Genomic DNA, 21,705 nt, shown 5'->3' with positions numbered 1-21,705 from the left:
AACCCTAGAGTCGTCTACGACTGGACCTAATGGTCAGGGGTACCTTTGCCTTTACCTATGTAAAAGAACACTGTTAAAATATCAATCTGCTGGCAGGCTTTGATTGCGTTTCTGTGTGTAAATAGGACAACTTTATATCATTTTAAGTAAGCTAAACAATATGGAGAAAATATAGTCATGTGCGTATTTAAGGAATCGAATTCAGGAACATAGTGGGAAGAACGGAGGTCACGTTATTTCAAAATGATGTAAAAAATAAGTATCAATCAAGGAATGAAAGGCTGTTTATTTTTTATTTTGTCTTCAATATCCACTGATGGTTTTTGTTATAGTGTTTTGGATCTAATAAAGCATTTGAAAAAGGGGGGGCGGAGAAAAGAAAAAGAAACAGTCTTCCGTGAGCAGAATACCACAAGATTTGAGTTGAGCCTGACAGGTAAAAGGTAAAGGTAAATGACCCCTGGTCATTGAGCCTGACAACCTATTGGAAGCCAGTATAATATTACAGGTGTAATAAAAGGTATTACTCTTTACAGGTCTCGGTTAATAATCTTACTACCACTTTCAGAACATGCTGTTCATTTTGGAGAATCTTCCTTAACTATCCATTTAGAGGCGACCATAAGCAAAAGCTGATGTGACAAACTCACTTGTTGCATAGCTCTTTTCTTTATGCATCACAATTAAAGCTAAAGGTCCATATTCTATGCAGGGGGAAAGTGAGGTGTGACAAAAGCACAGACTTACTTCATTCATGGCAGGAAATCTGAGGGGCGCCGAGATCTTCTGCTGTCCATTCACATAAATATATACAAGGCTTTGACCGAAGGGCCTCTTCCCAGGCATATGAACAATGCTTATGTTGTGCTGTTGAAAAAAAATGATAATATTGTTTAGTCATCATCATTATTAATTCTATGGAGGAGTTACAAGTGGCTAATTGTTGCTAGATTTTGCACCCAGGAACATTATCTATCTATATGCATCTATCTATCTATATTATCTATCTATATGAAAGAAATAAAATAAACAATTGCAGTAGATTACTTATCAGATCACTAGGAACAGACCTAGATTTTCTCATTGGTCTTAGAGAGACGTACCGTATTTTTCGCTCCATAAGACGCACTCCCCTCTTAAAATCTAAGGGGAAATGTCTGTGCTTCTTGTGGGGCGAATGTGTGGTCCCTGGGGCTGGGGGGGGGGGACACGGGCTTCCCACCCCTCGCCAGCCCAACAAGCACGGGGAGGAAAGCTCAGCTTTCCCCACCGCCAATCCCACAAGCTGCGGGGAGCAGCAGAAAGCTTTAGCGAGGCGCCTGTCCTGGAAGCCAGAGGAGGAAAAGAAGGGTCTCCTTCTGTTCCTTCTCCAGCTTCGCTTGAAGGGGCGCTGCGCAGTTCTCCCTCTCTGTGCAGCACCTCTCCTGCGAAGGAGTGGCGCTGCGCAAAGAGGGAGAACCGCACAGCACCCCTTCAGCGAGGCGCCTGCCCTGTCTTCTGCCTTAGCCTCTTCCGGGCAGGGGTAGCCTTCATCCCGCTGCCCTGAAGATACTTGGCGCTGTTATCCCAGAAGCCAGAACAGCCACACAGTATCCCAGAAGCCAGATCCCTCTTGCTGTTCTGGCTTTCAAAAATTTTTTCCCCTTGTTTTCCTCCCCCCAAAACTAGGTGCGTCTTATTCTCTGGTGCGTCCTATAGAGCAAAAAATACGGTAATGCTCGCTGAGGAGCAAGTCTTGCATCTCTATCCTATCATGCTCAAATTCCTCTCACCTTTCCTATACCCAGGAATGTTGCGCCATCCAAGCATTGTAAATCATTGGTACAACGCATGCAGAGACACTCCTAAGCACCCTTTAGAGAACTGATTAAACCTAAGAAATGCAATAAAGTTTAGGAGCCTCCATGGGTTCATCTTAATCAGATTTAACAACAGTCAGGCACCCCAAATTGCGACCTACACAGACTAGATTAGTGAGACTTGGGGATGGCAAGGACGTGGTTACATCTTTACATCATGACTGCCTTCAGATAATAATATATTTGCTTAAGAAGGCAAGATATGAATGAGTTTTGTGTCCGTACATGCAGTCTTCAACTACAACGGAATAAACAAAAAAATGGCAAGCTGTAATAAACCATGGTTTCCTCTTACATCTGAGCCAAGAGAAGTCTGGACCAAGTCAGCATCTCAAAACATGGTCTGAAGCCGGTTTATGTCGCTCCAAACCTAATGATCATAGTTTTCAAGTTGGACATCGTTGGGAACTATGGTTAATTGAAGACTTACGGGTTTAATTGCACTATGCCAAAAACATAGGAAGGAAGGGATGACATGAGAATGGAGAATCCAGGGAAAGGTTTTGTGCATTAACCCGAAAACCGGTCATTTGAACTTGGTCAATTATCTTATCCTGACAGGGATTTCCTAGTGCCTACCAACAGAGAGCCAAGTCCACTTTTTAAAAGGGTCCTATTGCATTACAGGGAAGCGGGTGGCGCTGTGGGTTAAACCACAGAGCCTAGGACTTGCCGATCAGAAGGTCGGCGGTTCGAATCCCCGTGACAGGGTGAGCTCCCGTTGCTCGGTCCCAGCTCCTGCCAACCTAGCAGTTCAAAAGCACGTCAAAGTGCAAGTAGATAAATAGGTACCGCTCCGGCGGGAAGGTAAACTGTGTTTCCGTGCGCTGCTCTGGTTCGCCAGAAGCGGCTTAGTCATGCTGGCCACATGACCCGGAAGCTGTACGCCGGCTCCCTTGACCAATAAAGCGAGATGAGCGCCGCAACCCCAGAGTCGGCCACGACTGGACCTAATGGTCAGGGGTCCCTTTACCTTTACCTATTGCATTACAACAAGGTCAGCTGAAACAGTCTCTCTTACCCACAGAGAATCGCAGAAGCAATGATCCGACAGCATCACGGTCGCATATTCCTTCTTCGTACACACGGCAACCACTAGCATTCCTGAACACGTAATAAATGCCTCAAACCCTGTTCCGTTGCCTGTAAAAAAGCTACAGATAGATATACATATATATATTTAATGAATATGGTCAGCTCTTCGGAGGCACACATTGGCAGATAATAATAAACATTTCTTTTGCAATGAGTTAGAATTGTCTCCACAAGGGCTGTGGCCCCCCAGGCTCATTTGAAGCTAGGCTGATTATTTCAGATGGAAGGGCAATCTTAGACCTGGGCGTGGCAGACCATGTCATTTTGATATCTCTCAGATTCTACCAATTTCAGCATGGAACCACTTCTGAGAGGAGCTCTCTCGTAGCAGAGCTATGCAAAATGCTGTTTAACTGAGGCTGTCTGAAATTCTATAGGTAGCTTTGTTTACGTGTTCTATGGACCATAAACATCATATAAAGGTTATCAAGACAGCCACAGAAGAGGGGGGGAAATACAATATACATCCCCCAAAATTGCGCCTTTTAAATAAAAGGATAAGAAAATCTAGGATCAAAAATCATTTGAGAATACAGATAGTCTTGACTCAGAGCTTATCTTCCCTTTATCGGCCATTGTCTTGTTTTGATGACTACAGTGAGAAACTTAGCTACAGTTTCTGTAATCTTAAGTCTGCCCTCCGCCATCAAAAGTGAAACAGAAAATTCAACTGAGTTCCCCAAGTGTAGAGAAAGTAGCGAGGAGATAAATTAGGACCTTATACATATTTAAAAATTTGCACCATAGTAGAACATAGGCTACTGTTTCTAATGAGAAGAAACTCTCAAAGGCCGAGGCAGTCTGCTAAGGCATCTCCTCCTTCCGGAGGGGAGTTGTTGTGAGCGGGAGACGATTCCCGCATCACACAGGGGGCGTTCTGCCCCCTGCTCCACTCACATGGCTGGAGTGCCATGCCCCCGGTTGAGCACCCAACCGGGGGCCTTGGTGGGGGCATGGTTTGTTGCTCAAATGCAGCCGCGCCAACCATCCTGCCACCTTTCGCCTTGAGTCACCCACCCACCACTCCCTTTAAGGCTTAGCTCTTCTCATGACCTTGCTATGGACATATGGTTGGTCGCCCAGGTTGCCCAGGGGACCTGGTAGGAATTTTTTCCAATTGGCAAATTGGCACCGGCCTTTTGGTTTTTTCCGCCTACCTCGTAGCAATCGTCACAACTTTCTTGGTATTTGGCGGTTAGGCATTGGAATGTGTTGTTGGTGTGTGGAAGGGCTAGGTGTGGCCATCGCCTACCCCATCACTTATGGGTATTCCGTTAAAGGAATCCGGTGCTCGTGGATCCTGTTCGATGCCCTGTGTGGCAGGGGGCCATGGCACGACCCTCGGTGACATCGGGGGAGAGCTTATAGTTGTATTAGCATCAACAGGCTCCCCCGTCTGGTGGTTAACCCCTCTTCAGACTCACCCCACTCCGAGTTGGTGGAGTCAAATCTTCCGTGGTCCAATGCCTAAGCCAAAACCTTCTCACATGCTGTAATCAATAAAGTTGTGGCCTTTTCTTGCCCATTAACCTTATACACTGTGTCCACGTGTCTTTATTCCCCCAAGCGGGGATCGGGTCCTCAAATCACAAATCAGCCTTCCATGCCTGCCGATTGCAAAGCACTGAACTACCTAGCCACTTAAATCCTTCCTGTTATCTAGCAATGTTTAATGCTTCTAGATACAGTGGTGCCTCGCAAGACGAAAAGAATCCGTTCCGCGAGTCTCTTCGTCTTGCGGTTTTTTCGTCTTGCGAAGCAAGCCCATTAGCGGCTTAGCGGATTAGCGCTATTAGCGGCTTAGGGGCTTAGCGGATCAGGTGATAAGCGGCTTAGCGGATCAGCTGATAAGCGGCTTAGCGGATCAGCTGTTTAGCGGCTTAGCGGATCAGCTGATAAGCAGCTTATCGGCTTAGAAAAAGGGGGGGGGGAGAAAAAAACCGCAGGAACTCGCAAGACATTCTCGTCTTGCGAAGCAAGCCCATAGGAAATTCGTTTTGCGAAGCACCTCCAAAACGGAAAACCCTTTCGTCTAGCGGGTTTTCCGTCTCGCGAGGCATTCGTCTTGCGGGGCACCACTGTACCTGGCAGTGTCCTTCTACATACAAGGTACCGGATGACTCTACTACTGAGCTCTGGCCGCTTGTCTATAATTTCACTGTGGGAAGAATGCGGGTTTCCTTTCTAAACACTAGCGGTCATCAAAGGTCATTTCACTTTGTGCTGAACTTCCATTAGACAACCTCGGAAATTAAGCAGACTTAAGCCAGGATTATTTGGGAAATTGTTCTTTTAAATACACAGTGAACTGAGTATACAATATGTATTTCAATAGGTGGCAAACCTCACCAACACTATGTTAAATCCCAGGCACAGACAACAGTACAGTGGTACCTCAGGTTACATACGCTTCAGGTTACAAACGCTTCAGGTTCCAGACTCCGCTAACCCAGAAACAGTGCTTCAGGTTAAGAACTTTGCTTCAGGATAAGAACAGAAATTGTGCTCCGGCGGTGCGGCGGCAGCAGGAAGCCCCATTAGCTAAAGTGGTGCTTCAGGTTAAGAACAGTTTTAGGTTAAGAACGGACCTCCAGAACAAATTAAGTACTTAACCCGAGGTACCACTGTAGTGTTGTTAGAGAAAACATGAAAATGGGTCACAGTCAGGTTTTTTTTGTTGTGTTTTTTTTTTAAAAAAGATTACTATCTACAGTAGTACTTTACACTGAAATGAAATAGCCAGTGAAGTTTTGTTGTTGTTTTTTTAAAAATATTACTATCTACAGTAGTACTTAACACAATCACTGGCTATTTCATTTCAGTGTAATCAAAAAGGAAGTTCCCTTTACATTTCAAGCTTGAATTATATGTTTTTTAGAAGTTATTATATTATATACCAGTTTCGGTGACTTTTTAGGACTCAGGTATGTCGTTATCGGACCTTGCACGACCCCCATGCAAACTGGCCAGACCCCAAGACCAGCAATATAGAAGACCTCCCAGCTCACCTTCCTTCCAAAAGAAGGGATTTTGGCTGCATTAGGAGCACAGTGGCAGGGAAGGAAGTTCAAATGACCTTGCTCCTATTGGCCCCGCAATCTAAGAGATGGTGCTGTGGTCTAAACCACTGAGCCTCTTGGGCTTGCCAATCAGAAGGTTGGTGGTTCGAATCTCTACAACGGGTTGAGCTCCTGTTGCTCTGTCCCACTCCTGCCCACCTAGCAGTTCGGAAGCACGCCAGTGCTAGTAGATAAATAGATAAATACCACTACGGCGGGAAGGAAAACGGCATTTCCATGCGCTCTGGCTTCCGTTGCACCAGAAGTGGCTTAGTCATGCTGGCCCCATGCCCTGGAAAAGCTGCCTGTGGACAAACTCTGGCTCCCTTGGCCTGAAAGCGAGATGGGTGCCGCAACCCCATAGTCGCCTTTGACTGGACTTAACCATACAGGGGTCCTTTACCTTTTCTTTTACCTAAGAGATCTCCACAGAGAGACCAAGTCACTGTCACTCTCCACGGCCTGCCCTATAAAAACGACGCATGGGAGCCAGCAAAAACTACGTCCTGCATAGATGAATTCCAAGCGCGGATCATAACCCCCTTCTTTATGCAGACAGCATCTTGACTGGCTGGCTGGCCATTGCCAGACAGAAGAAACGAAGGCTCTGTCGAAGGCTGATGGATGCCCTCACCCTTCCAGTATGTTACTGACCACTGGAATTGCTTGGAAAGGAAGTATTTTTCTGCAGGGGAAGCCACAGTGGTGCCACCTAAAAAAAATAGACTGACACACTGTGCTCCTATCGACCTCCCCTAAAGGACCTTTAAAAAAATTAAATCTGGCCCTAACTCCTTTCCGAAACAACAGTTTCAAATCGTGCAAATGTGCACATGTACGCCAGTCATGTCCTCCTTTTTCTCCATCTCACCCAAGCATACACTCTTTCCTAAGCATTCTTCCTCTTAGTACCCACCTCAGCCCAGTATCCCTGAAGGAGCGTCTCCACCCCCATCGTTCAGCCCAGACACTGAGGTCCAGCGCTGAGGGCCTTCTGACGGTTCCCTCACTGCGAGAAGCAAAGCTACAGGGAACCAGGCAGAGGGCCTTCTTGGTAGTGGTGCCCGCCTTGTGAACACCCTCCCATTAGATGTCAAGGAAATAAACAATTATCTGACTTTTACAAGACATCTGAAGGCAGCCCTATTTAGGGAAGTTTTTAATGTTTGATGTTTTATTCTGCTTTTACTGCTCTGCCCAGAGTGGCTGGGGAAACCCAGACAAATGGGCAGGGTATAAATAATAAAATGATGATGATGATGATGCCCTGGGTACAGTGGTACCTCGGGTTACATATGCTTCAGGTTACAGATGCTTCAGATTAACCCAGAAATAGTACCTCGGGTTAAGAACTTTGCTTCATGATGAGAACAGAAATCGTGTGGCGGCAGCAGCGGGAGGCCCCATTAGCTAAAGTGGTGCTTCAGGTTAAAAACAGTTTCAGGTTAAGAACAGACCTCCAGAACGAATTAAGTTCTTAACCCAAGGTACCACTGGCCTGTGTCCAGTATACAGCTGTACACAGCTGGCCTCGGCCCAGTATACCTGAAGGAGCGTCTCCACCCCCATCGTTCTGCCCGGACGCTGAGGTCCAGCTCCGAGGGCCTTCTGGTGGTTCCCTCCCTGCGAGAAGTGAAGCTACAGGGAACCAGACAGAGGGCCTTCTCGGTAGTGGCGCCCGCCCTGTGGAACGCCCTCCCATCAGATGTCAAAGCGATAAACAGCTACCTGACATTCAGAAGACATCTTAAGGCAGCCCTGTTCAGGGAAGTTTTTAATGTGTGACATTTTAGTGTATTTTTGATCTCTGTGGAAGCTGCCCAGAGTGGCTGGGGAAACCCAGCCAGATGGGCGGGGTACAATTATTATTATTATTATTATTATTATTATTATTATTATTACTTACAAAGCTTTCCCACTCTCCCCCGCCTTCCAAAACCCACAACAGGCTTCCTCCTTAACGTTAATCGGCTGTGCAAAGGGGCTGCTTGAAACTAGGATCGGCTGTGCAAAAGGGCGTCAAAAAAGCACATGAACCTCAGCTTGCTTGCCCATTGCCAAGATCCCCCCTCTTTCCTGCCACGGCAGTCGCCATACCTGTAGAGCTGTTTCCTCTTGGGCCCCTTGCCACTGGCACCAGGAGTCGTTTGTTCTTGGTCCAGGCACAGCCAAGCACTGAAAGCAAACGCAGAACCCGGCCACTTGTGAATAGGTGGGACGGCAATGCCCGCCATGCTGTGGGAAAGGTCAAAATATTGCAAGGCGCTATCCAGGCCCTGCTTCCGAGCCATCGTCAGAATTGCGCGCATCACCGGGACAACGTAAGGGTGCGTCTGTTTGGGGTCCTTAGTCCTCAGCAGCCGAATGAGCTGGTGGAGTTCTTCGGAGCTCATCGACTGGCTCCCCAGAGAGCCCAAGAGGACTATCAGGTTCTCGGCGCAGGCTCCGTGAAGCCGGGTGTGTTGGCCCAGGGTCTCCACGATCCGAATGACCATGTTTGTATTGACACAGACGGCCCGGCTCTGCCGGTTGATGCAGCAAATTCGCTTCAGCAAGCTTGAGATGAAGACCTGGAGATCGTGCAACTCGAGATCTGGGAGCCACTGAATCAACAACAATAAGGGCTGGACGTTGCTTATTCCCAGCATCCCAACAGACGCGTGATCACCTTCAACGGCCTTTGTGGAAAGGAAACGGAATGGTTACCAGAAGCTAATGGGAACAGCGGCGGCAGCAGCAACGGGAGAGTTTGTGGCAACTGAAAGACCAGCAGATTTTTGCGTGGCTTAAGGCTGCCACTGACTTTCATGGAGGCCACGAGCGGATGGCACTAGACAAGAGCTTATGCTAACATAAAGCCGGCGTCTCTTTCAAGTGCCACAAAGATTTCTGCTGAAACAGAGTAACTTGGGCTCTAGAACTTATTGGATAGTAATTTATTTGCAAATTAAAGCTCATTTCCACAATATACCTCTGTTTCTGCTGAAACAGAGTAACTTGGGCTCTAGAACTTATTGGATAGTAATTTATTTGCAAATTAAAGCTCATTTCCACAATATACCGTATTTTTCGCTCTATACGACGCAGCAGACCACAAGACGCACCTAGTTTTTGGAGGAGGAAAACAAGAAAAAAAATATTCTGAATCTCAGAAGCCAGAACAGCAAGAGGGATCGCTGCGCAGCAAAAACACTGATCCCTCTTGCTGATCTGGCTTCTGGGATAGGTGCGCAGCCTGCATTCACTCCATAAGACGCACACACATTTCCCCTTACTTTTTAGGAGGGAAAAAGTGAGTCTTATAGAGCAAAAAATACGGTATATGTGAGCGGGTATTACAGAGAGACAGAAAGAGAGAGAGAGAGAATATTAAGTATAAATGAAATCAAAAGGCTCTGGGGCATTTCTATCTACAGCCGTATGTATATACGATAAGAAACAAGAATTGGTCACCTTTTGTGTGCATTCTGACTTTGCAAAGAAACACCATGAACCTAACACTGCCTTGTTTTCTCTACACTCACATGTGTACAGTGGTACCTCAGGTTACATACGCTTCAGGTTACATACGTGTTTCAGGTTACAGACTCCGCTAAGCCAGAAATAGTGCTTCAGGTTAAGAACTTTGCTTCAGGATGAGAACAGAAATTGTGCTCTGGCGGCGCGGCAGCAGCAGGAGGCCCCATTAGCTAAAGTGGTGCTTCAGGTTAAGAACAGTTTCAGGTTAAGTACGGACCTCCGGAACGAATTAAGTACTTAACCCGAGGTACCACTGTATATGCATGTGTGTAGCAAGTGTGTGGCAAATGGTTTCAAGCATAGGACAAAAATGGACTTTAGGTCATAAAAAGCTTATGGTACAGTAAATCTGTTAGGCTCTGCCACCAAGAATCTTCTGTTGTTTTGGCTGCAACCGACTTTACAGCCTGACCCTATTTTAGAAATTTCCATAACAAGCAGATGTCTCACCATATTCAAAAGTTCTTCAAGCAGTTCCCGTGATGGCTGACCCATAGATTTTAGGACCTCAAATATATGGGCATAACCGATCCGCTCCTTAAACACCTCCTGAGGGGGTAAAATTAACATTGCACATAAGCAGAATACTGTTCGCAAAGATATGGACATTTCTTTAAGCTGAAGATCATCCTACCAAACAATACAAATTACAAGGTAACCATAAAAAAAAAATATTCTGCAGCAAAACAGGCCACAATATCTAGGTAGCAACCCCCAGTATGAAAACCAAGAGCAATGATTTGATGTTCCACAATCCTCAAACAAAATTCAGCCCACATAGTGAACCAACAGCCTTTTCCTCCATGAAATGCAAAGTTGTGCAAGTGGTTCTATCCACCGCTAAATGCTGGCTGAGGCTGGGCCTATAGGTGCACCAGAAAAAGGCAGGAATTTGAACTGAATCCCTTGTGACTACAAGTGAGCAATGCTACAGTGGTACCTCTGGTTACATACGCTTCAGGTTACATACGCTTCAGGTTACAGACTCTGCTAACCCTTATGAGGAACGGCTAAGGGAGCTGGGCATGTTTAGCCTGGAGAAGAGGAGGTTAAGGGGTGATATGATAGCCATGTTCAAATATATAAAAGGATGTCACATAGAGGAGGGAGAAAGGTTGTTTTCTGCTGCTCCAGAGAAGCGGACACGGAGCAATGGTTCCAAACTACAAGAAACAAGATTCCACCTAAACATTAGGAAGAACTTCCTGACAGTAAGAGCTGTTCGACAGTGGAATTTGCTGCCAAGGAGTGTGGTGGAGTCTCCTTCTTTGGAGGTCTTTAAGCAAAGGCTTGACAACCATATGTCAGGAGTGCTCTGATGGTGTTTCCTGCTTGGCAGGGGGTTGGACTCGATGGCCCTTGGGGTCTCTTCCAACTCTATGATTCTATGATTCTATGATAACCCAGAAATAGTGCTTCAGGATAAGAACAGAAATCGGGCTCCAGTGGCACGGCAGCAGCAGGAGGCCCCATTAGCTAAAGTGGTGCTTCAGGTTAAGAACAGTTTCAGGTTAAGTACAGACCTCCGGAACGAATTAAGTACTTAACCCGAGGTACCACTGTACTTTGAAAAGCATGTGAAAACAACAGAAATCCCTGCAAAGACAACACTCCAATACTGGGGAGAAATATTCTAACCATGCCCCCTTTTGCCTCTGCGATGGTGTTTCAATTGTACAGAGTTTTTAAGGTGGGGGGCATTTAAAAAATGTGATTTCTCTTCTCCACCACCCGCTGGCCCACCACCTGAAGGGATGCAGCCAATTCTAGTCCTCTTAGCACGCTACCAACACATTCTGCTAATGGTGCAGGATCAGGCCTGAGCGGGACAGCCTCTGTGGCATACAACACATTATGTTGTTGATTTGTTGTTATTGTTATACAGTCGTACCTTGGATCCCAAAAGCCTTGCAAGTCAAACATTTTGGCTCCCGAACACCACAAACCTGGAAATGAGTGTTCTGGTTTGCAAACGTTCTTTGGAACCCGAACGTCCGACAGGGCTTCCGCGACTTCCGATTGGCTGCAGGAGCTGAGACCCTACCTGCCCGCACACTGTCTCGCCAGAGTGGTGCATCCTCTAGTTATCTCCCGCTTGGACTACTGCAATGCGCTCTACGTGGGGTTACCTTTGAAGGTGACCTGGAAACTACAACTAATCCAGAATGCAGCAGCCAGACTGGAGACTGGGGGCGGCTGCCGGGACCACATAACACCAGTCTTCAAAGACCTACACTGGCTCCCAGTATGTTTCCAAGCACAATTCAAAGTGTTGGTGTTGACCTTTAAAGCCCTAAACAGCCTCAGCCCAGTATACCTGAAGGAGCGTCTCTTCCCCCATCGTTCTGCCTGGACGCTGAGGGCCTTCTGGCGGTTCCCTCATTGCAAGAAGCAAAGCTACAGAGAACCAGGCAGAGGGCCTTCTCGGTAGTGGCGCCCTCCCTGTGGAACACCCTCCCATCAGCTGTCAAAGAGATAAACAACTTCCTGACATTTAGAAGACATCTTAAGGCAGCCCTGCTCAGTGAAGTTTTTAATGTGTGACATCTTAGTTTATTTTTGGTCTTTGTGGAAGCCGCCCTGAATGGGCGGGGTACAAATAAATTATTATTATTATTATTATCATCATCATCATCATCATCATCATTGGGGCGGCAACTGCTCCGAGGAAGTTTTGCTTACCTTAGCAGCGGGAGATTTGTGCATCACTGCAGTAAGGGCTCGGATGGCTGATACCGCCAAGCAGTCTAGCTGTCCCTGAAATACCTACAAGCCACAAAAAGACAGAAGGCGTTACGGACAGTCGAGTCAGTCACTGGCACCTTGGAGGCCAACAGCCCACCCCGTTCTTTCGTGTTAGCGTGAACAAACAATTTCATTCGCATGCTTCCCAATCATCTCCCCGACGCCCCCCTATTCCCCCCCAAAAAACCCTCAAAGGCATGGATTTTATGACACCACAACCTACAAGAGGACGCAAGAGAAGGGAAGGCAGATATCTCAAGAGAAAGGAGGAGGAGGAAAGAAGGATACACACATACCCAGGAAGACACTGGGACTGACATTTTCTCCATGCTTTTAATGGACAATCTCAAGAGGGAGGAACGAACAAGGCTTGCCTATGCATATCTAGCCAGCTTCGTGGCCATGCAGGTAATCAATAGTTAGTCTCAGCCCATGCTCCAGCACATGAAATCTTCTTAAACAGATTCTTAATTGCGCCTGCATAGTTTCACGTTTTGATAATTTGTTAACCCCATAGCGCTTTCCATGCAAGGGACATCACTAGTCTCTCGTCTCAAAAGAGTCACAATGCAGTTTTTGTTCTGTCAAATTGGGGGGGGGCATTTTTTTCTGTTTGAGAAACTAGAAATATTTTGTCACCCGAATCCGCTTGTGAATCTGCACAGTAAGACTGTGTGTATAAAGGGCATTTCGTCTGGGGTGCACAAAAACAAACAGGAGTTTTTAAAAATAAAAATAAACAAAGGTTGTTAGCTGAATTAGCTCTTAGGCAGTGATCACCATGCTGACTTATTAGCAGATTAATTTAGACAGAATCGGAGTTCAGGCAAGTGTATTGTTTTCACCTGTTTCAGTCATTCTGCACAAGAACCTATCTGTTATCAAAGCTCCTACCATTTCTAAAGAAGTCATGAGGTAAGATCTGGCATTTTGCATTCTCTCACGATGGAAAACATTTTTAAAAATTAAGCCACCAATTGCTCCCCGCCTCCCAAATTCAGTCTGTCCATTGTACCGTGAACAATGATTGGTTTTATTTTTATTTCATTTCATCATTATTTTTTGCAACAGAATCAAGACATCACATCCAATCGCACAGATTTGACAAAACCCCAAAAGCCCAAATACACCACAGCGCTTAGAAAGAATAATGGACAAGGGTGGGGGGGGGGAAGAAGAGAGAGAGAGAGAGAGAGAGAGAGAGAGAGAGAGAGAGAGAGAGAGAAAGAAAGAAAGAAAGAAAGAAAGAAAGAAAGAAAGGCAGAACTAAAATAAAACGAAATCACCAAGTTGGTAGTTTTGAAACTGGAGTTCTATTCCTGGACTTCACCTTCCTCCATTTAAAAAATAAAACGCGACAAATATTGTACGTATCAAATGCTTCAACATTTTTGTTGGCCTAATAACGGCACCACCTTAATACCGATTTTGGAATGCTTAAGCCTTGAAGCACCGTTAAACCTAGCTTGTGTTTTTCGGTTAGTTAAGACAAACTAAATCTTAGGGACAAGGAAGGTGTTTTAGAGGTGAAGTACAGGAAAGGTCTCGTTCAACCGATTGCCACTGCGCCTCAGCTTCAACTCAAAGATACCTGTTCCTGATTCATTTCTGTCAGTAATTTGTTGGCAAGGTCTTTCTCAGTCTTGTCTGCCACCTGACTGTTAGCATTTAAAAACAGCTGTTAAAAATGGGAGATAAGAATAAATGGGAACAGGCGTGTTAAACAGTCAATCTGCAGGCCCGAGACAATAAAGGCTGGAGCAAACATCTCACTAACCAGCAAGTTAACACAATGGCTGTAACAAATAAAGGCTCCCTTTTTTCCCGAAGGAAATAACCAGGATTGGGGGATATTTTTCCTCCTTTCCAGATGTCGTCTCAAGAAATGCAAAATATGGAGATAGGAAACTGTCACTGTCCACAGAAACATAGAGGTGAATGCCAAGATCTGGCAATTATGGTTTGTACTAAACTGGTTCACTCTTAACCAGAATTTGCAAATGCACTTTGAACCGTATTTTCAAATCCTAGTCTAGAGAGGAACCAGGTTACTTGGTTACCTTATTTCCTTGGGGTGTAATAAGGTAAAAGGCAAGGGACCCCAGGACGCTTAAGTTCAGTCAAAGGAAATTATGGGGTGCGGCGCTCATCTCGCTTTCAGATCAAGGGAGCCGGTGTTTGTCCACTGACAGCTTTCTGGATCATGTGGCCAGCAGGACTAAATTGCTTCTTGAACACCCTGATGGAAACCACAGCGCATAGAAATGCTATTTTTCTTCCCGCCGCAGTGGTACCTATTTATCTACTTGCACTAGTGTGCTTTCGAACTGCTAGGTTGGCAGGAGCTGGGACAGAGCAACGGGAGCTCACCCCGTCGCAGTGATTCGAACCGCCGACCTTCTGATCAGCAAGCTCAAGAGGCTCAGTGGTTTAGACCACAGCGCCACCCACATCCCTCATACCTTGGGGTGTGTGGGGTATTGAAAGAGTAGTGCCTCTGTGGTGGGGGGCATGTTGTGCTCCTTCTGTGGAAGTTTTTCCAGCTTTGGTATGCACTCAGCTCTCACCTGTGGTTTCTAGAAGCTGTCAGCACATGACAGCAGCCGCACCCAGGAAACGGCTTCAACTGGCCAGCTAAACCAAGTGAAGACAACCGATGGGTCTAGCAGGTGGGCTAGTCAACCTGGGAAGGGAGCCCACTGAGGAGAAGGAAAACTCGGATCCTAAACCTCACCTGCCTTGCGGGATATCTTTGGGGAAAAGAAAGGCTAAGGCTCCAGGGGTCAGCAAACTTTTTCAGCAGGTGGCCGGTCCACTGTCCCTCAGACCTTGTGGTGGGCCAGACTATATTTTGGGAAAAAAATATGAACGAATTCCTATGCCCCACAAATAACCCAGAGATGCATTTTAAATAAAAGCACACATTCTACTCATGTAAAAACACCAGGCAGGCCCACATCAATGAGGCCGAAAGGTGGGTCTTATTTGGGCATCCCAGGACCTCCATATATGCTGCCCAGGCTTGCACCCTAAGGAGGTCACTTTGGTGCTGCTAAGGTAGTGGTTTGACTTCACCTCTGCACATGTGAACTCCATTGTAGTTATTTCCATATGCTTATTTCATTTATACAGTGGTACCTCAGGTTAGGGACGCAGGTGGCGCTGTGGGTTAAAGCCTCAGCGCCTAGGACTTGCCGATCGAAAGGTCGGCGGTTCGAATCCCTGCGGCGGAGTGCGCTCCCGCTGCTCGGTCCCAGCGCCTGCCAACCTAGCAGTTCGAAAGCACCTCCGGGTGCAAGTAGATAAATAGGGACCGCTTACCAGCGGGAAGGTAAACGGCGTTTCCGTGTGCGGCTCTGGCTCGCCAGAGCAGCGATGTCACGCTGGCCACGTGACCCGGAAGTGTCTCCGGACAGCGCTGGCCCCTGGCCTCTTGAGTGAGATGGGCGCACAACCCCAGAGTCTGTCAAGACTGGCCCGTATGGGCAGGGGTACCTTTACCTTTACCTTTACCTCAGGTTACCTACGCTTCAGGTTACATATGCTTCAGGTTACAGACTCCGCTAACCCAGAAATATTACCTCGGGTTATGAACTTTGCTTCAGGATGAGAACAGAAATTGTGTGACAGCGGCGCAGAAGCAGCAGGAGGCCCCATTAGCTAAAGTGGTGCTTCAGGTTAAGAACAGTTTCAGATTAAGAACGGACCTCCGGAACGAATTAAGTACCGTATTTTTCGCTCCATAGGACGCACTTTTTCCCTCTTAAAAACTAAGTGAGAAAGTCTGTGCATCCTATGGAGCGAATGCAGGGGGGAGGCAGGAAGGAAAAGCCCCCAAGAGCCGCACACAAGCTTTGTGCGACTCTTGCGGGCTTTTCCCCAGGAGGGAGAAGGGACTGACGCGGCCAGTCAGTCCCTCCTCGTAGAAAGGCCTGCAGGAGCCACGCGCTCCTTAAAGGGTGTGCGGCTCCTGTGGGACCCCGGCAGCCCCAAGAAGTTCTTGATTTGTCCAGAGCGTCCTATAGAGCGAAAAATACAGTACGTAACCAGAGGTACCACTGTATTCCGCTTTTCCTCCAAGCTGCTCAAGGGCAGTATACATGGACACCTCCACAATTCTATGCTCACAACAACCTTGTCACCCAGTGAAATCACCCAAGGTCACCCAGTGAAATCTTCATAGCCAAGTGGGAACTTGAACTTGAGTCTCCCAAGTCCTGACATGCTCTAACCATTAGCAACCAAAAAAGAGAGGGGAAAACCATTTCTTTTAAAATAAAAAAGTCTGACCATTACACCACACTGGCTCTAGCATCACACTGACTCTCTAGTTAAGGCCAGGGTGGGGGTCAGGGGTAGGATGGAAGGATGGAGAAAATCTGTACCCAATATGCGAAGGCTTGGGGGAGAGGGAAGACTTTTATCCTGATGGTGTGATCCCACTCTCTTAAATCACAACTGAAATCTGGAGGGTTAGGTCTCCCTAGCCAAGAAGGGAGAGCCACCATATTAAAAGGTTTGCCGCCCTATACATCACAATGAAGACCAGTACAGTGGTACCTCGGGTTACATACGCTTCAGGTTACATACTCCGCTAACCCAGAAATAGTGCTTCAGGATAAGAACAGAAATCGGGCTCCAGTGGCACGGCGGCAGCAGGAGGCCCCATTAGCTAAAGTGGTGCTTCAGGTTAAGAACAGTTTCAGGTTAAGAACCGACCTCCGGAACGAATTAAGTACTTAACCTGAGGTACCCCTGTACCATTTTTGCTGTTGTTGTTACATTTGTATCCTGACTCCATAATGGAACTTGGGGTGGCATACATAGGGTTTTCGGGCAGACACTGACCACACCTAGACCTGCTTAGCTTCTTGTTTCCTTATTCTTATTTCATTTATATTCCGCTTTTCCTCCAAGTTGCTCAAGGGCCGTATACATGGACACCTCCCCAATTCTATCCTCACAACGACCCAGCTAGCCCTGGGGATTATTTGATTTTTGATTTTTATTGTTATTCATGTTTTTATACTGTATTTTATGCTGCTTTTATAATTAAGTGTTTTAAAGTGTTTTAAATTTGCTGTTAGCCGCCCTGAGCCCGGTTTTTGAACCGGGAAGGGCGGGGTATAAATAAAAATTTATTATTATTATTATTATTATTATTATTATTATTACTCCTCCAGACGACGCCTTTATAAGGGTCTGCTTCTTCAAGCAAGAGGTTTTCCCTCCGCATATGTGAGGGGAAAACATATCTAATATAATTTATGGAAGTACAAGAAAAAAGAACATTATGAAGTAACCTACGTGAGTTCAACATGACCAAAAAGGGGAGGGGGACCCCAAAATTACCACAAAACACACAAATGTTTAATTATTATTTTTAATCATTTCCCTTCCCCTATGTTTTTAGACGTTTTATCTAAATTTTATTTTATCAGTAAGCTGCCTTGAACCCTGCCCAGGGAAAATGTCAGGGTATAAATGTAACAATAGTAATTAATAATAACAACAATGATGACAATGTTAGCCATTATAGATTGTTCAGGTTGCCCAACACATACCCACACATGCCATGCCCATCGCTCAAACACCCATGAATGCCCAACATACTGTAACCCTAAAAAATGCTCTGAAGGATGAGGGGCACTATTCAGAATGTAATCCAATGCACTGCGTGGGGATGTATCGTGAAGAGAAAAATCGGCAAAAACCCCAGAAGCACTAATAATAATAATAATAATAATAATAATAATTTATTATTTATACTCCACCCATCTGGCTGAGTTTCCCCAGCCACTCTGGGCAGCTCCCAATCAAGCGTTAAAAACAATACAGTATTAAATATTAAAAACTTTCCTAAACAGGGCTGCCTTCCGATGTCTTTTAAAGATAGGATAGCTGCTTATTTCCTTCACATCTGAAGGGAGGGCGTTCCACAGGGTGGGCGCCACCACTGAGAAGGCCCTTGGCGCTGGATCTCAGTGTCCCGGCTGAACGATGGGGGTGGAGACTCCTTGGAACGGAAACTTCCACAGACTCAGATCACTGGTCCATCAAACACAGTACAGTGGTACCTCGGGTTACATACGCTTCAGGTTACATACGCTTCAGGTTACACATTCCGCTAACCCAGAAATATTACCTCGGGTTAAGAACTTTACTTCAGGATAAGAACAGAAATCGTGCTCTGGCAGCGCAGCGGCAGCAGGAGGCTCCATTAGCTAAAGTGGTGCTTCAGGTTAAGAACAGTTTCAGGTTAAGAACGGACCTCCAGAACTAATTAAGTTCTTAAACCGAGGTACCACTGTAGTGACTAGAAAGGTGTGCTGCAGTTTATCAGCTCAGCCAAGTCGGATGAGCTGGGAAGCCTAAAGGGACCTGGGATGGCCTTATAGGGTTGCCATACATCCAGATTCAAACGGCGAAATTAACTTCTGGGGGAAATTCGAAAAATCGGCAAAATGTCCAGGTTTTTGCCAAGAGAACCAGGAAGTGTGTGTTTGAATATCACTTCTTTGCCTTTTGGGGGCGAATCCCCTGGGGGGGGGGGACTCAACAACTTTGAGGTTCATTTCCCAAAAGAAAAGCTCAACAGCTTTTGGGGCGATTTCTCCCCCCAAAAATGCTCAACAACTTTTTACTTCTTGAAATATGACAACCCTACCTTACAGAACTACTGCCTGTTATGAAGTAAATATACAGCCTTGCCCCCCCCCCAAAAAAACCCCAAACATCCTCTGTTCTGTGCATCAGAGCACACGCTGGAAACCTATCCATAAGAAGGGCGCTGCTGCTTTCCGTGATTTTTTCCATGCTGCCTGCCCCCCAAAGAAGAAGATGAATTTGGATTTGATATCCCGCTTTATCACTACCCTACGGAGTCTCAAAGCGGCTAACATTCTCCTTTCCCTTCCTCCCCCACAACAAACACTCTGTGAGGTGAGTGGGGCTGAGAAAATTCAAAGAAGTGTGACTAGCCCAAGGTCACACAGCAGCTGCATGTGGAGGAGCGGAGAAGCGAACCCGGTTCACCAGATTACGAGTCCACCGCTCTTAACCACTAGGGAGGGAGCCAGGGCAAGTACTGCAGCTACATAATGTGCTTCGGTGATAAACAGCACAGAAAGGAAACATAGCCATGACCTGAGCTAATTGATGGGTTTAAACAACCCAACCTTAGGATTCCCTCTGCACGTAAGACCAACACTGACATCTCAGGAATTAACAACTACTGGATCATTGATTTTGAGAGGCTATTAGGCATTGAGAATGAAACTATATTGAATGTTGTTTACCAGGACTAGTATCACAGCCCTATCCTGGCTTACTCAGAAGTAAGTCCCGCTGATTTCAAAAGCACATAGTAAATATCTTGTTGGCAAGATGCAATTCCATGCACAAAGGTATCGCATAGGCATAAAAGGTGACGTTCTTCAATAATTTGCAGACTAGGATCCAGCATTTGGGAAACGTTTTCTCTCTCACACACACCTTCCCCTCTCCAGAGTGAATCCTCCCTTCCATGTTTGTTAGCCATGCTTCAGAGTGCTAGACATGTACAGTGGTACCTCGGCTTACATACGCTTCAAGTTACATACACTTCAGGTTACAGACTCCGCTAACCCAGAAATAGTACCTTGGGTTAAGAACTTTGCTTCAGGATGAGAACAGAAATCATGCTCTGGCAGCACGGCGGCAGCTGGAGGCCCCATTAGTTAAAGTGGTGCTTCAGGTTAAGAACAGTTTCAGGTTAAGAACGGACTGGAACGAATTAAGTACTTAACCCGAGGTACCACTGTATCAGCACTAAAATGGTTAATGCCAGCCAGGGTCCTCTTAACAAGGGTATGCAAACCTTCTAATAGCCCAGTCCTAGGTTTGCATGGGAACCACGGATAACGTTAACCATCTTTTGTGAAAGTGGACCTGCAGGAGCGATTCTATGCCTGTCTACTCAGAAGAAAGTCCCACTGTGTTCCGTAGGATTTACTCCCAGATGTATAGGACCGAAGCCCAAACCATATGTCTAACAAGAGAGGAAGAGGGAAAGTAATCATTCTGGAGCAGGCGGGAAGGATAGAAAGCACTTAACTCCAAGGGTGACTCCCAGTTTGCAAATTGTTTGCTAATTCTGCAGCATTGAAAGAAAGAGCACACCCAATATGACTAGGAGAAAGCACTTTTCTGAAGCATTCAGCTACTTCTGTACAAAAAGAAACTTGCCACATGATTCACTGCTATCTAGGTTAACAAAGAACTATAGGAAACGAAAAAGAAAACTTGTGGATTGTGAGCTTGGCGAGAGAAACGTAATATTAATTTACTTTTCAAGGCCGGCCCCTGACACCTACATAACAATTTTAAGTGCATCTGGAGTAAAAGGTTGCACATCTGCATAACAGTCCAAAAGCACACACACCCCCGCTGCCGCCTCAAAGGCTATTGAAGCATTCAGAGTATTTAGTACATCGAGGAGGTACAAGTTGTTCCTTGGCAAGGTAACATTGCCACTCGCATTGAGTTATTTTGTACACAGTCATGGCGAAGATTTTATCTAATGTATGGACAAGGTATTAGGAACAACTGAGCTCTTACAAAAGCTGGGTAGTATTTTAAAAAATTAAAATTAGCTATTATACAACCTTCTGTTTACCTTGCAATTTTGCAGCAGGCGAATCAGATGTTCAAAGCAGTTGCTGTTAAGGAAAATGGCTTGCAGAACAGGCCTGTCTGTGCAGTCTAACATGGCGGTGATGGTATCTAAGGAGGTGAAAGTGAAAATCAAAGAGAAATACAGTATATAATTTGACATTTTGCTCTAGGGGGCTTAGATTGGTCAGAATCAAGTACACACTTCCAGAATTAATGCTAAATACGGGTTAAACCACAGAGCCTAGGGCTTGCCAATCAGAAGATGAGTGGTTCGAATCCCCATGACGGGGTGAGCTCCTGTTGCTCGGTCCCAGCTCCTGCCAACCTAGCAGTTCGAAAGCACTTCAAAGTGCAAGTAGATAAATAGGTACCACTCCGGCAGGAAGGTAAACGGCTTGCCAGAAGGTTTGCATGACCCGGAAGCTGTACACTGGCTCCCTCGGCCAATAAAGCGAGATGAGCGCCGCAACCCCAAAGTCGGCCACTACTGGACCTAATGGTCAGGGGTCCCTTTACCTTTACCTTAAGGTAAAGGTAAAGGTACCCCTGCCCGTACGGGCCAGTCTTGACAGACTCTGGGGTTGTGCGCCCATCTCACTTAAGAGGCCAGGGGCCAGCGCTGTCCGGAGACACTTCCGGGTCACGTGGCCAGCGTGACATTGCTGCTCTGGCGAGCCAGAGCCGCACACGGAAACGCCGTTTACCTTCCCGCTGGTAAGCGGTCCCTATTTATCTACTTGCACCCGGAGGTGCTTTCGAACTGCTAGGTTGGC

General features: G+C 46.3%; 1 protein-coding gene and 1 long non-coding RNA gene across 4 annotated transcripts in view; one reads left to right on the top strand and one right to left on the bottom strand.

The window, feature by feature from the left end:
- LOC307220053 overlaps positions 1–21,705 on the top strand; it is a 260,005-nt gene that overhangs the window by 94,246 nt on the left and 144,054 nt on the right. The window lies entirely within an intron of this gene.
- The window catches only part of NBEAL1 (neurobeachin like 1), a 155,519-nt gene that overhangs the window by 75,364 nt on the left and 58,450 nt on the right, over positions 1–21,705 (bottom strand). For 2 of the 3 annotated variants that reach the window (XR_013838602.1, XM_079975047.1), the window contains exons 10-16: positions 20,934–21,040; positions 13,869–13,955; positions 12,215–12,298; positions 9,983–10,081; positions 8,111–8,691; positions 2,881–3,013; positions 748–867 (exon numbers count right to left, since the gene is read on the bottom strand). Coding sequence is in view for 2 of the 3 variants with exons in the window: in XM_079975047.1 (XP_079831173.1) it covers positions 748–867; positions 2,881–3,013; positions 8,111–8,691; positions 9,983–10,081; positions 12,215–12,298; positions 13,869–13,955; positions 20,934–21,040 (1,211 nt within the window). In the remaining variant the exon portion in view is untranslated. The remainder of the gene's footprint in view (positions 1–747; positions 868–2,880; positions 3,014–8,110; positions 8,692–9,982; positions 10,082–12,214; positions 12,299–13,868; positions 13,956–20,933; positions 21,041–21,705) is intronic. The other variant, XM_079975048.1, reaches the window with a different exon arrangement.

This window comes from Podarcis cretensis, assembly GCF_951804945.1.
Source record: "Podarcis cretensis genome assembly, chromosome: 1".
NCBI lineage: Eukaryota > Metazoa > Chordata > Lepidosauria > Squamata > Lacertidae > Podarcis > Podarcis cretensis.
This window is presented reverse-complemented; position numbering and strand designations above follow the sequence as displayed.